We start from the raw sequence: 15,160 nt of genomic DNA on the forward strand, positions 1-15,160 counted from the left end.
GCTGGGAGGGGCACAGCTCGGAGGCAGGGATGGCCAGGGTGACCTCCCGGGCTTGCACCTCTTGGACGAGGCCACAGAGCTAGCCCCACGGCTCCCTCTGCTTCCCCACAGCCAAACCCACCAACTGGGTAGAGGGCACCCAGACGGTGCTTCGAGCCAAGAAGGGGCAGGACGACAAGGTCCTGGTGGCCACCTGCACCTCAGCCAACGGGAAGCCCCCCAGTGTGGTGTCCTGGGAAACACGCCTGAAGGGAGAGGCGGAGTACCAGGAGATCCGGAACCCCAACGGCACAGTGACCGTCATCAGCCGCTATCGCCTGGTGCCCAGCCGGGAGGCTCACCAGCAGACCCTGGCCTGCATCGTCAACTACCACATGGACCGCTTCCGGGAAAGCCTCACCCTCGACGTGCAGTGTGAGCGGGGCTCAGTGCGGGCGGGTTTCGGGGGTAGGGGCTGCCGTCCCCTCCTCCCGCCCGCCTCTTGCCAGCCCTCATTCTGCCTTTGCTCCCATCACCCTTCCTTTGCTTTCTTTGCCCCCTTCCTGCTCTTGCCCACCCCCCAGCCTTCCCCTCCCTTTCTCTTTTTGGAGTGCTTTATCCTCCCTCCTCTCTTTTTCCCCGTTTCCTTCCTGTGCCCATCTGCCCTCCCCCTTCCTCCATCCTCTTGCTGCTTCTGCTCTGAGTCCATGATCCCCCCACTTACTCTCCCCGCCTTCCAGCTCTTTCCATGTCACTGCCCCTTCCACCACTCCCCCATGTCTGAGGCTCACTCCCTCACCTCAAGCGCTGCCCTCCTGACCTACCCTTCTCAAACATCATTCCTTGCCCCACAGACGAGCCCGAGGTGAGCATCGAGGGGTTTGATGGGAACTGGTATCTGCAGCGGATGGACGTAAAGCTCACATGCAAAGCCGATGCGAACCCCCCCGCCACTGACTACCACTGGACCACGTAAGTGCTCTGCGGCTGGCTGGTCACTTCACAGGGTCCCAGCTGGTCACAGGGAGGCAGCCCTCCCCACCCCCAGGAGCATTAAATGGGGACAAAATTAAGGTCTTGGTTCAGATTCTCAGTGAGAAGGGGAGGGGCCACGAGAGACCCCCTGCACATCCACCCCCGTTATCTGACAGCAGCAGGGTCAGTGGGACAGACCATTCTGCCAGAGGGGGATCCCCTCATAAACCGCCTGCCTTCTCCCTAATAAAGAATCTTGTCATTTTCCTTTGGTGATTCAGTCTGAGTCACTCCCACCCCAGCCCCCGGTATTTATTTTTATCGAGGTGTCCCCAGGGAAGCTGGCTTTCTGGAGCATCCCAGATCTTTCTTTGTTCCCGTTCCTTCTCTCCAGCACCCCCAGATTCTCAAGGAGGGGGCAGCCGTCAGCCCAGAATGCCTGCGTCCATGGAGTTTCTGCCCCATATCCTGCCACGCCATTCTTGGCTTCATAGCCTTTTGAGCCTGGCTCTCGAAAGGTCCGGTCTTCCCCTCCAGCCAACTCTGATGGCCCAAGCCAAGGTTCTACCCCAGAGAAAAGCTGGATGGGAAGCATAGAAAGACGAGTGTGGGGAAGCCAGGAAGCGGGTTGACATGGACAGCCAGAAAATGACTGCCCACACTGTGCCTACACTCCGTTTCCAGCACGTAGAAGGCACATCTCGTCACCTGAGTAGCTTGTTAAAATTCAAATCTCCAGGCCCTGGCTCCAGCCATTCAACCTCAGTAGATCTGGGGTTAGGACCTGGACAACTGTATTATCAACTAGCATCCCAGGAAACCAAGGACCAAGTAGCAAAGACGAGGCGTAGTTGAAAGAGCACCGTGCCAGGAGTCAAAGACCCAGTTAGAGCCCCAGCTTTGTCACTTTACTAGCTGTGTTCCTTGACCTTGAACTCGAAGAGTTTCTCATCTTTTCAGTGGGACCAGTATCCTCCCAGCCTATCTACATTTCAGTGCTGGGACCACTGAGCACCAGACGCTGAATGATAGGAATCTGCCAAATGCAAGACATTATTGTGGTTATTGTTTGCACTTTGTCCAGGACAGAGTAACTAGTAACTCACTCAGCAGAAGGGCTGGGAGTCTTGGAGGCTGGGCTGGCAGATCCTAACCCTCTGCTGTGTCTCCCCCTTCCTGCAGGCTGAATGGCTCCCTCCCCAAGGGCGTGGAGGCCCAGAACAGAACCCTGTTCTTCAGGGGGCCCATCAACTACAGCCTGGCAGGGACCTACGTGTGTGAGGCCACCAACCCCATCGGCACCCGCTCGGGCCAAGTGGAGGTCAACATCACAGGTAGGGAGCTGTCCCCTGCCCTGCCTCTCCCCACCACTGCTCTGCCTTTGGGTTAGGCCACTGCAGGGAGTGTGTGTCTCCCCTTCTTCTGGTTCTCTCCTGCACTCTGGCCATTGGCCTTGCTTTGCTTTTCTCTTTCCTCTGTTGAGGCTGCGTGTGAAACAGGGTGACCGCCGATCAGAGAGGGATCAGAGAGAGGATCCAGCAGGGAGGAAGTGCTGTTGCGGGTGGGGGAACAGTGGGGGAACAGGTGTTTGGGCCTGCCTGGGTCCTGTGATGCCAGCTTGGTGGGGCTGGGCTTGCAGGGGGAGCTCATCTGCTCCTGCAGTTCAGGAGACCCGCACGGGCAGGCAGGAGGGCCAGGCTCACCTCAAACAGGGACACTGGAGACAAGGAGACAGCCCAGAGCCATGGTGGTTGTTTGCTGTGCTACTGAATTGCTGTTTTCCCTGCACTTTTCTCTGCCTCTGTGCAGATGAAGATATCGGAGCTAGGATGTTCTGGGCGGGTCTTCCTGTGGGCCGTGAGGGGAGCATGGGCTCCAATGTCAGCAGGGACATGGACAGGGGCTCCTCTGAAAATGGGCGTAATTCGAGGTGCCTGGAAGGCTTCTCGTCGGAATTCACATAACGTGGGCCAAGTACCTAGTGCAGACCAGTCTGTCAATAAATGGCCCCTACTCTATGATTATTATCTTGATCTCTATCATTATCATTATTAATGGAAGGATCAAAACAAGTGAACAGAGGGGGAAAATTTGCTATCACAGCTTCATAGCCGGAAGAGGGAGTGTCTTTAATGTGGCAGCTGAGGTGACTGCAGGAAAAGAAAGTGCAGGAAAGAACCAGCTGGGACAGGCAGTGGTGCCATCCGGCTGCGGGGATGGGCAGGAGGAGTGTGTGTCATGAGCAGGAAGTGACTGCAGGGAGAGCCAGGCTCAGGACTCTGGGAAGTTGGGCCGCAGTTCCTGGACTCCAGGCACAGGACTCTGGCAAGCCCCCAGACACATGACATCTGTGGGTCCATCCGAGGCACAGCGGCAGAAGGAGCTGTCCAGGGTCTGCACCTGCCTGTGCGGTCATACTCCGGGCTCTTCCATCACTCTCTCACCATGGGCAGGTAGAGTCATATGTTCATGGCTGTCTTCTTCAACTCCCCGCCCTTGGCTCTGGCACTGGTTAAGTTGGTAGAAGCATCTGAGGTGACACCTGGGAAAAGCTAAGGTAGCCCGTCCTCCAGGCGAGGGTTGGGGGCAGGGGAGAGCAGACTCACACACTTCTCCCCTCCTGGAGAGAATTTGGGCAAAGCTCAGTAAGAGACTCATGGGTGCCCGAGCTCTGGCGCTGGGGCCAGGGGACTGACAGGGAGGAGTATTCCTATGGGAGCATCACCACACCACAGGAGGCATGTCATACACAGGACAGCACAGACTTGGCCTGAGGGCGTTCTTCCTGGCTGTGTGGCCTTCATGTCTGAGAGTCAGCTTCCCAGTCTGTAAGACAAAGATCATCACACTTAGGCCAGAAGCACACCCCACTGGCTGGAGACGCTGCCGGCTGGGAGGTCAGGGGAGGAGGCCGAGAAACTAGGGAGCCGTGATCTCCCATGATCCTGCCCCTGGCAGGAGTGGACCAGCCAGAGGCCCTTCCAGGCTCATGGGGCCAGGCGGCGCCACCCAGCAAAGCTGGGGCCTCCCTTCTCCCAAAGCTCTGGAGGATACACGATGACTGTGAATGTAGGCTGCCCATCGGGGCGTCACACCAGGTCCAGAAACAGGGAGGAAGGGTGGGAGGGTGTGGCCCAGGCTCAGGTTAAAGAACAGAGAAGAAAGGGAGGAGGTGGGCCATCTCCTTGGGGCTGATGGCCACAGTGGGGTGCCCTGCGTAGGATCTGTGGTCAGGCCTAGCTGGCCTGTGGGCAGGGGGGGCCCAGCTGCCCAGGGCCCCAGCTGGACGAGGCACAGAGAGGGACAGGTGGGTAACCAAAGTCATGCGCGGGTGATTTGCACAAGGACACTCTTGCTGTCAGCCCAGCTAGGCAGAGGCCAGGCAAGGAAGGTGCTCACTGAATCACTGATGGGCCCAGGCACTGTGGAGCCAGCTCTCCCAAGGGAGGACCTCTCGCCCCCGCAGGACGGCTCAGCCGGGAAGCCTGAGCCTTTTCCAACCTCTGAGCAGCTGCCAACACCACCAGCCTTTGTCCCACATCAGCTGGTGCCTGTCACGTTCTTTGGGGGCCCACTCTGGGGGCACAGCCATGCCCTGTGCTCCAAGCCCCACTGGTCAGGAGGGAATGCATCAGCGAGACGGATAAGTAGAAATTTAATTTTTCATTCTGGCCATCCATTCGGGTAATAGCTTTGCCCTGGGCGCATCTGGAGAGGAAAATCAAGAGCAGCTGGGGCAGGGGCAGGAGGAGGCGGGCTGCAGGATGTGTGCGGGGCATGCATGTGCGAGGCACTGCACATGTACCTGCATGGGCTTCTCGGGGCCCCGGACCCCAGAGAAGGTGGCATTTGAGTTGTTCCTACAAGGATGAGTGGGCAGTGATTGAGGGTGGGGGTCCCCAGGCAAGGGAAGGCTTGTAGGGGGAGAACGATGGGAGCAATGGAAGGCGTGGGGCTTTCTCAGTGTTGTCAAAGAGGAGGCGCTGAAGGGTTCTCAGCAGAGAAGCAGGTGGTATAGACCAAGCATTGGGAAGGCTGTGTGGATGGCACCGGAGGACACAGGGTGTCCCTAGTGGAAAGAAGCTGTTGGGAAGAAAGTATCGAGGCCGCTCCAGGAGCAGAGCAGGGGGGCCACTATTGGTGCAGGGTGTCTGCCCCAGATCCCATTTCCAGTGAAGCCCCAGGCCCATCCACTGGGGACAACCGCTTGAAGGTGAAGGTAACAAGGCTTCCTCCCAGAGCAGGTGTTCTTGCGACCGCGTGTTGGTGGAGCTCCGGGGTCCCTCTGGAACGGAGCGCGTGTGTGAGCCCGAGAGGGTGCATGCCTCTGAGCGGGCAAATGCATACCAGCAGGCAGACAAGGACCTATCTCCAGGCTGGGTGTGCCATGGGCAAACGTGCATTGCAGCGGGTGGGTGGGCAGGTAGCAGTGCATGCCGGGGACCCCTGAGCAGGCTGTGTCCATGCCCCCGGGAGGATTCAGTTCTGCCCCGGGCCTGCCCACAGTTCCCGCGGCCCCTGCACGGAATGCCGGGAGCTGTGGTTCCAGCAGCTTCCCAGCCTTGTGATGCAGGGCACTTCCTCGCTGCCTAGGGAAGCACCAGGCATTACTTTTAGAAAAAGCCCAAACCTTCTCTTTGGCCCTAAAACTCCTCCAGACCCAGAACCAGACTATAACTATAAACCCTAACCTGCCCTCCACCTCAGATCCATCCAAAGCCCTTATATTGCACCCTCCCCCGCAGGCAGGAAACCACCACCAGGAAGGAATGCAGAGCCCCCACTGCACCCAGGGTCCCGGCCAGCCTGCCTTCCCAGAGGGGAGGCTGCAATCCTTCTAGAAGGGGGTACGAGCTGCCCCCTTTGTACGAGGATGTGAGAGAGGCCGGTGAGATCGCCACCACCTAGCTCTTCTCTCCCCGGCCGGCCAAGGCCCTTGAGGCTCTGCTCTGGTGCCCCAGAAGCTACTAGCTGACCGTGACAGCTGGAAGGCTGGAGGTGTGGTTCATTCCACACCAAGCACCCACCTCTCCTTGCAGATGAAGGAGGTCCCCACATCTACTCCCGCACTCTCACGTGGCATCTTCATGGGGAGTCTGCAATGCTGGACAGTCATCTTGGCCATTTCTCTACTTCTAGACAGACCTGGTCCTAAGGCAGCCAAAATAACCAGGGTTCACTTTGATCCCAAAAGATCCCCCAGGGATGAGTTAAACCCCCTTAGGACTTGGGGAAGAAGAGTGAAACAGAAGGACCTCGAGGGGGACCCAGAGGCTCAGCTCTAACACAATCCTTTGCCTTGACACAATCCATTCAACAAATGTTCTTCAACTCTGGCCATCTGCCAGGCGTCTAGGTGCTTGGGGACACATCAGAGAGCCAAAGTCCCTGTCCCTCTGGAGTCTTATGTTTTAGCACAGAAGGACAGACAGCAAACAACAGGTAAAATACATTTGAAAAATGACAGAGTCATTTTGAAAGTGACTTGGAGAAAAGAAGCAGGGCCAAGGGGTCACAAGTACAGGGGTGGGGGGTTGTGAGCTGTGGTTTTAAACGTGGTAGTCAGGGGAGGCGTTGGTGAGAAGGTGATGTCAATGAGAAGTTTGAGCCAGGCCCTGGAGGAGGTGAAGGAGTGATGCTGGGACATGGGGGTGGAGTCTTTCAGAGTACAGAGCAGCCAGTGCAAAGGCCCTGAGGAAGCTTGGAGCAGAGTAAACCAGGAAGAAAGCAAGAGATGAAATCAGAGGTGGCGAGCAGAGGCACAGGTCATGTAGACCATCTGAAGCTCTTCAGATGTAACAGGATTTCTGTGGCTCTTGTGTTCAAGAAAATCTATAGAGGGAAAAGGCAGAATCGGGGAAGCCAATTAGGCAGTTACTGCACTAATCCAGGTGACAGATGATGGTGGTATGGACTAGGGAGGTAGTGATGGCGGGAAATGGTCGAGTTCTAGATTTACTTTAAATTCAAATTTACAGACTGATTTGGGACAAAACCACTCCCATGAAATAGGTAGTACAGTAAACTATTGTGGGATTATTATCACGGGTCTGCCATTTCCCCAGCGCCTTTCCTCACTCCTTCCAGAGAGAACTTTAGCCATTTGAAAACTGGCAGAAAGGTCAGAGCCAAGTGTGGTGGATTCTGATTTGCATTTATTACAGGGTGTTTCATCAGAGGCTTTACCATAATATATCAGCGTATGATAAATGGAATGGAATTAGCTATTATTTATACTAGCATGAGAGGGGGACCCCATTAATATATAAACATTTGAAAGAGAACAGGTAAGTGTGAGCTGGAGAAGGCCAGGCTGCACAAAGGCAGGACTAGAGAGCTGAAATAGGCACAAGGGGACGAGGAAGGGCATTCCTGGCAGAGCAAACGGCTTGAGCAAAGGCTTGAAGGAAAGAATCAACTTGGACAGCAAGGATGCTGGGTTAGCCAAAGCCAAGATCAAGTGGCATGATGAAAGCTCTAAAGCCCAGAGTGACGTGGTCCAGCAGGCAGGGGGGAGGGACATTATTGCTAGTCTTTGAGAAAGGGAGTGGTAGTGTGTACACAATGGAAATTAACCTGGTGACTGTGGATGGTGACTGAAAGAGAACAGAGCCCCGATGAAGGTGGGAGATTCAGGAATCTATCGTAAAACCTGGCATGACGTGATAAGAAATTGAATAGGAGAAGCAAACAAAATTTGATGGAAAGACTTGAAAGGAAACATAGTTCCCTCCATTTGGATGCCTTTCTTAGTCTCTTGGCTTCTTCAAGTCCTTGCCGTCCTTCAAGGCTTGGCTTAAGTCTTTTCTGAGAAGCCTTGTCTAACTCCAGGCCACACTGCTCTCTCTCCCCTGCACTTCTGAGGCACTTCTCTACCACTGTCCTTGATTGTCTGCATGCTGTTTTATCCCTAAGGGTGTCATTTGGTTCCCCAGATAGGCTGGGAATTTCTTGTATCCTGTGACTAGCAAAAGAGATGTTGCATAGATGTTTGTTGATTGGGTAGGTGGGTGTATGAGTGGATTGGTAGATGGGTAGATGGGTGGATAGGTGGGTGGATGGATGGATGGATGGATAGATAGATGGAGGGATGGGTGAGTGTATAAGTGTATGGGTAGGTGGGTGGGTGTGTGGATGGATGGATGGATGGATGGATGGATGGATGGATGGATGGATGGATGGATCAGTAGATGGGTGGGTAGACGGATAGATGGATGGACAGATTGGTGGAAGGGTGGGTAGATGGGTGAAGCGATGAGGCAGATCTACAGAGGAGACAGTACTCAGATACGGGGTGAGAACTGAAGAGGGAGCAGACAGGTAGAAAGTACAGAAGAGGCCAGGTTCCTGCTAGTGCTTCTTGGGTGTGCCCTGTGGAGGCAGCTCCCACTTCTTGGGAAGCAGGTGTGCAGCCCTTTTAAAGGCAGTAAACAGATGGGGCCTGGTGAAGCACGAGAAGTTTGAAGTTCCACGGAAACTGTTCTGGAAGTGAGCAGTGAGGACAAATATTCAATAAATATTTACTGGGCAGCCACTCAGTGACCTACACTGAGGACACAGTGGTGACAAGCGGTTGTGTTTCTCTGCCAAGTCCTGCATGTGGAGAGGCCGGGAGCAGGAGCCTCTGGGTGGTCCCTGCTCACCCATGTGACTGCAGGCAAATTGCCTCCCCTGCTTGGGGCCCCCATGTTTTCATTAGCCCTTCCAGCCTGGACTCCTGGAAGTCTTTTCCTCTTCTAGAGCCTCTGCCCTGCTCTTGCGTGCTCCAGCCAGCACCCCACCCACTCACACACATGGCCAGAGTGGGCCGGTTCTGCCTCTGGGAGGAGGGAATGGGCTCAGAGGAGGAGCAGGATTCCCTTGGAATGAGTGATACTCAATCAGGGAGTGAGCTGGCAGAAACCGATTCCCAGGGGCCGGAACAAATGCCCAAACCGTGCACCTTTACCTTGACCTAAAGAGAGGAGGGCCTAGAACAGCCCAGCAGCAGGCTCCCCCAATCCCCCACCCCCCACACCTGCCCACCTGCGCCACCTGACTTGGGCCAACCATGGTCTCCGGTGCCACCCTGTGGTGGTGCTGGGAACCACCTCCCTCAGTCTCCCCTCAGGGCAGCACTGACCCGGAGCTCAGGCAGTCACCTGCCCAGCCTTCCCCCCTCCCACCTGCTTCCTTTCCCTTCTTTCTGCCTTTACTGCTTTCTTGTTTCCACCCTGTCCTCAGCGCGCACATGTTTGTACACATACATTCATCACATCAGCACAGGTATGCGGGCTTGCCGTGACGCCAGGGTGTGCCCAGGCACGAGTTCTCTTGTGTAAACTCATCATCGTGGCCATGAACTCACGTGCGCTCATGCCCCCTCTCTGCACAGCCATGCTGGGCGTCTTTTGCTCACAGCCCAGGCTGCCAGCACACGGGGCCCCCACCTTGCCCTGCAGGGCAGACCGCAGCCAAGAACCACAGCCCCGGTTTCTAGCACTCACAGGGTGTCCATGGGGCCAGCCTGGGAACCCACCCTCTTCCCTGTGCCCTAGAAGCAGGTGAAATCAGGCATGGGGTGCCCAGTGACCAGCGGGTGTCAGGCAGAGGGGCAGTGGGGACGTTTGCACAGGGTTTCAGTGCAAGAGAACCAATGTCATCATTGGCTGGTAGCCTCGGGTAAGTTCTTTAACCTCTCTGAGTCTTGTTGCCTCGTGCATTGAATAGAAATTAATAGCATGCTTATTTCTCAAGGTGTCATGATGGTGACTGGCAGCTAAGGGACACTGGGTCCAGGGTAGGCTCCACTAATGGGGGAGATCTGGGCTGGCAACACAGCCAAGGAGAAAGCTCTGGGGCTCTGGGATCCTCTGGCTCTTCTCTTGCTTCAGCCACAACGCTGCAGTGCACTCCGGGAGGGGTGAGGCGCCCAGGGGCCTGTGGAAACGGAGCCGCCCATGGGCTTTGGGCCTACTTCCTCGCCTTTCCATCCCCTGCCTCCCTCCCTGCCACCCCTGCCAATCCCCCCACCCCACCCCCCAGGAGCAGACACTGACGCTGTCCCCCTCCATGTCTTTTCCTCACCCAGAATTCCCCTACACCCCGTCTCCTCCTGAACATGGGCGACGCGCCGGGCCAGTGCCCACGGCCATCATTGGGGGCGTGGCAGGGAGCATCCTGCTGGTGGGGATCGTGGTCGGCGGGATCGTGGCCGCCCTGCGCCGGCGCAGGCACACCTTCAAGGGCGACTACAGCACCAAGAAGCACGTGTACGGCAATGGCTACAGCAAGGCGGGCATCCCCCAGCACCACCCACCCATGGCCCAGAACCTACAGTACCCGGATGACTCGGACGATGAGAAGAAGGCTGGGCCCCTGGGCGGGAGCAGCTACGAGGAAGAAGAGGAGGAAGAGGGTGGTGGAGGGGGCGAGCGCAAGGTGGGTGGCCCCCACCCCAAATACGAGGAAGATGCCAAGCGGCCCTACTTCACGGTGGATGAGGCAGAGGCCCGTCAGGACGGCTACGGGGACCGGACTCTGGGCTACCAGTACGACCCTGAGCAGCTGGACTTGGCCGAGAACATGGTTTCTCAGAACGACGGGTCTTTCATTTCCAAGAAGGAGTGGTACGTGTAGCCTCTCTCTCCAGAGCCTCTGTCTGCTCTCCTTTCTCCCGAGCTCCCTGCCCGCACGCCCCCTGCCCACCCCTGTGCCCACTCCTCCAGGAGCTCCACAGAGACTCTGCCCAGCTGCCTAAAGCCAGCCCCACACTTCCGGGGGGCGGGGAGCCCAGGGCAGACACGACCTGGCTTTGTTTTGATTTCCTCCCTGTCCCCAGCCCTCCCCATGGTGTTGTGTTCACTGTGGCTTTGGTGTTGCTGTACCTTCCCTCCCCTGACCCCCCGCCCCCCCCCCACCTGCCCTCTGTGTGGGGAGCCCTGTTCTCGTCTTGTGTACCTGGGCGTCCCTCCAGGGTTTGGGGAGCCAGCCCTCCCCCACCCCCCCCAACACTGGAATTTGTTCGTGGTCTTTCCACTGGGGGGGGGAGGGCTGAGGGGGGTTCCGAGAGGAAAAGCCCCACCCCCACCCCCAGATGCTGCTCCTCTTTTCCCAGGGAGGGGGAACCCCACACCCCTGCCATGAGCAGCCAGGAGCTTGGGACCCCACTCTAGACAGCCGTTGCACCCACGAGACAGAGAGAGGCTTCTCTAAAGCACCCAGGGTTGACTTGTTTGTTAAGTGAATCGAGTTGAGGTCCCTACTGGGGGCCTTGGGCAGTGTGTGCTCCTAGCAAGGTTGGCTTTACATTTTTTTTCCTCATTGGCCAACAGGGAGTGAAGTTGGCCCAGCTCTGGTATGTCTCTCCTCTTGACCCCTATCTGCTCCCTACATCGTGGGGCTCTGGGGAGACTCCGGCCCCACGCTTCCCATATGCCTCCTACCAACACATACACACACCTACGTGGACCCTCACCACTCGTGTCTGCCACTCATTCCCGTGGGGTCACATGCCCTCCCCAGCTGGACACTGCCCGAGGCCCGCCCCTCTCTGCCCCACCTCTTCCTCCCCACCCCCGGCTAAGGATAGGGACAGCCTTCAGAAGTCTCCAGGGACAGCTGAGACCAGGGCCCCCCAAGCTGGCCCTAAATGTGCTTCTTTCAGCATGGGAGTTTCAGATTTCTCCCATATCATCAAGTGCTAGCAACTCTGGATTCTCCTGGGGAGTCAGGGCAGGGGTCCCTAGGATGTCTTGGGAGTCAGAGGTGACCAAGCACCACAACGGAGGGCAATGGGGAAGGGAGTCCACCTGGTAGAAGCTTTGCAAACAGATGCTGAAGATTGCAGGTGGTGGCTAGCTCCAAGGCTAATACAGATGTTCTGGGCTTGCCAGAAAGTGCAAGGGAGCAGGGGTGGGGGGCAGGGACAGGAATCCTGATTCAGCAGCTCCTGCTCGCTGCTCTCCACTCCCCACTCAGCTATCCCTGGTCTCCATTCTGGAATAGGGCAGGAGGGACCCTGGGAAAGCTTTCCCTTTGAGTTACAGATTGCCTCCTCGAATGGGGCTCTGGATTCCCATCGGTCACCCAAGACGAGGGTTTCCTGTCTGTACAGTGGGGGACAGGCCCCTCCCAGCCCTCTCGGTTCCCCCAGCTCAAAGTGCCTCAGTTCCTCCATCTGCCCACCCCGGTCCCCCCAGCACTCTAGATAGGAAAGACCCTGGGATCGGAGAGCAGGCTCATGCCTGCCCATTAGGGTTCCAGCTACCCAAGGCCGTCAGGGGCTCTGTGGGATGGCAGGTGTTGCGGGAGGGGGGGGAGGGAAGCAGACCACTCTGTGCCCCACGGGCACTGACCTACCCTGCCATAGGCTTCCCAAGGAGCCCTAGCCGCACTCCTCTCCTCCCTGGTGCTGCTATTGAACGCCCCCCACCGGCCCCATCTCTGCCCTGGCCACCCGGGGTCCACCATCTGGGCCACCCTCACTGCCTCAGCCCCAGCCCCAGCCCTGGCTGCCCAGTAGCCACGTAGCAGAAGTCTGAAGCCATGCCAGCCCTGGGGCGGCTCTCTCCTCTTGGCATTGGGGGTACTGGATGGGGTGGAGATGGAGGAGACAATTCTGGGGTCTTTTTAGCCACAGGGCAGAGAGGGGCCGAGTTGTCAGGCTGTTTCTTCCAGTAGTATTAGTGTTGCCCCAGGGCAGAGGACCTTTTCCATGTTACATCACTGCCCCATCCCATTTCACTGCACTCTGGCCCCTCTGCTTGGTCTTCGGCCCACCCCACCCCCCACCCCCCACGCAGGAGGAAATCCCAAGGGCCTCCCTGATGGAGGCATTCTCTGTCCCCTTGAAACCATGGAACCGGAAGAACTCTTCCTCCTGTGTCTCCCTTGTCCTGCACTGCCGCCCCCTCTTCCTCACTATGTGATGTACTTAGGAGGGCCTCTGGGCCCAGCCAAAGCACTGAGTCCCCCTGAAGACACCTCCAAGCCCTCCCCGCAAGCAAAGCACAAAGTATGGGATCCGTGCCCCACACATGGGCCACATGGGAGGCCCCTGTCTACCTTGGCCGGCAGCAGCACACCCGGCGGGGTGGTCACTCCTCGGGGCTGAGGGTGGGCAGGGGGCAGGCAGGTGCCTTCAGCGCTTGGACCTGGGGAGATGGAGCTTTCCACGCCCCAAGTTTGCGGGAAGATAGGCCCTGCCGTCAGGCCCACAGACATAGGGGGCGAAGGGGAGGTCTGGCCCAACAGATAGATGAGGACCTTTCGCTTCTCCTTTGCACCCCCCAGCATGAGCTGAGCCTTCTGCCTTTGCTGGAGATGAAATAAACTTGGTATTCACTGTGCCAAGGCCTCCCCCGTTGTCACCCTGCCTCTTGTTACCCCTCCCTGTTCTTGCCCCCTCCTCTTCTCCCCTGCTCACCCCTATTTCTTTAAGATTTGATATTGTTCTAACGTGTAAACGAAGCATCCGAGTCCCCTTTCATCAGAAGGAGCTGAAAAGCAGCAGCAGGAAATCGGTGACCACCCAGCGCGGCCTCCTCGGGCCAAGCCTGCGCGCCCATGGGGCACGCCCCCCTCCAAGCACAGGGGCGCACGCGCAGACGGGCAGACCCGGCTGAGGAACGAGCTGGTCCTGCCGAAAACCCCGCAGCAGAGACGTGACTTCCCAGTGCTCAGGCAGTGACGGGGACCTCGTTTCCCGGGCGTACGCCCCCCGCCCCGCCAACCCCCCTCCCGTGTGCCCAAGTCACTGGTGCAATAATCTTTATGCCACCCTCCAAGCAGAGGAATCAGGAACTGTGTGAGGTGGATGTGGGCGACTCCCCTGGGAGGACAGGGGCCCAGAGACCTCCGAAGCCACCAGGAACCTCTCCTGCTAAGGGGCACGTGGGCCCCTCCCAGGCCACAGAGACACCTGCTCTGGCTGCGGGCGCTGCGCAGCCCAGGCTGTGAGGGGCTCCCGGGACCTTGCTGCTGCTGCTGCCCCGACATAAGGCCCAGAGGAGCCCCCTGCCTCCTGGTGCTGCTGCTCTTCCGACTCCTGCTGTGAGGAACCGGATTCTTGGCTGGAAAACAACAACAACAAATTGGTTTTCTCTTTTTGTACAAATGGAAACGAAATCCAGGAGAAGCTGCCACCTCTCACCTCTGAGCGCGACCGCGCTACCTTGGCTTCAGTTTCTTCGTCACCGTGTTCGTCTTTGGTCCTGGGGATGGCCCAGCAGATTCTCCTGGTTCTGACCCAGGGGGTGTTTGCATCACCCCCTTTTACTTGTATAAAAAAAAAATGATGGGTTGAAAAATGTACTGAGGAAAAAAATGTACTTTTTTATAAATAAAGTGTTTAAAACAACGTTGGCTGCCTGTGTTGCTCGATTGCCTATGGTGGCTGTGCTGGGGGACAGGGGAGAGCTGGAGACTGGCCAGCATGGTAGCAAAGGGGAGGGGGCCTCCGGGCCATGCCCAGGTCCCATGGTTCTGGGAGTGACATAGACCCCTGCAGGAGCCTGCCCCCGGGTGGGGGGCGGTCCAGGGTCCTGCCTGAGATGTCACCCCAGCTCCCAGGCTGCCAGGAAGGAGCACCCACACCCAGGAAGACCGGTAGGCAGTGGCGGCAGGAAGGCTGGGCCTCTACAGGCACAAGCAGGGAGGCCTTGGGGACACATGGCCTGAGAGGCTGGGGGCAGAGGGAGGGGACAGCGGTCTCCCTGGGCTGGCCTGAGTCCCTGCCTTCCTGAGTTTAGGCCTCTGCTGCCCTCCACCAGGCTTCTTCCCATTCCCCTTATTGCCCACTTCCTGCTGCCCTACTCCTTCCTGCCAGGTCCCCTCCTGTGGTCTTTTGGAGAAGAAAACCAGCAGTGTCACCTGCTGCGTCAGACAGACAGGACAGAGAAGAGATGGGGAGATGGGGTCTCTCTCCAAGAGACCCAGCTCTTCATCTCCCCGTGGGCAGGGGTGGAAGGCCCCTCATCCCTTGCTTACCTCCCCTCCCCACTCCGCCACCATCTGCTTCCCATCTCCAGGACTGGAATGCAGGACAAATCGATCCTGGGTGGGAGTGGCAGGGCCTCACTTTCCCCAGTCGCCCCCGGTAGCCTCTCTTCACTGAAATTCACATCATACACCCCTGAGAAAAGGGGGTAGGGATGCTAAGAGACAAGGTGGCCATTTAGCAGAAAGCCCTCCTGCTCATGTTTGGGGGAAGCCCTGTCCTCCACAC

At 57.7% G+C, this 15,160-nt stretch overlaps 1 protein-coding gene across 2 annotated transcripts in view; it reads left to right on the plus strand.

The window, feature by feature from the left end:
* NECTIN1 (nectin cell adhesion molecule 1) overlaps positions 1-15,160 on the plus strand; it is a 111,134-nt gene that overhangs the window by 46,873 nt on the left and 49,101 nt on the right. The window contains exons 3-6 of one of the 2 annotated variants that reach the window (XM_029957594.1): positions 112-414; positions 834-951; positions 2,137-2,288; positions 10,025-14,243. In XM_029957594.1, the coding sequence (XP_029813454.1) occupies positions 112-414; positions 834-951; positions 2,137-2,288; positions 10,025-10,572 (1,121 nt within the window). In that variant the 3' untranslated portion in view covers positions 10,573-14,243. Of the gene's footprint in view, positions 1-111; positions 415-833; positions 952-2,136; positions 2,289-10,024; positions 14,244-15,160 lie in introns of those variants that run through there. The other variant, XM_029957595.1, reaches the window with a different exon arrangement.

The sequence above is a fragment of the Suricata suricatta genome, chromosome 11 (genome assembly GCF_006229205.1).
Source record: "Suricata suricatta isolate VVHF042 chromosome 11, meerkat_22Aug2017_6uvM2_HiC, whole genome shotgun sequence".
NCBI classification, from domain to species: Eukaryota; Metazoa; Chordata; class Mammalia; order Carnivora; family Herpestidae; genus Suricata; species Suricata suricatta.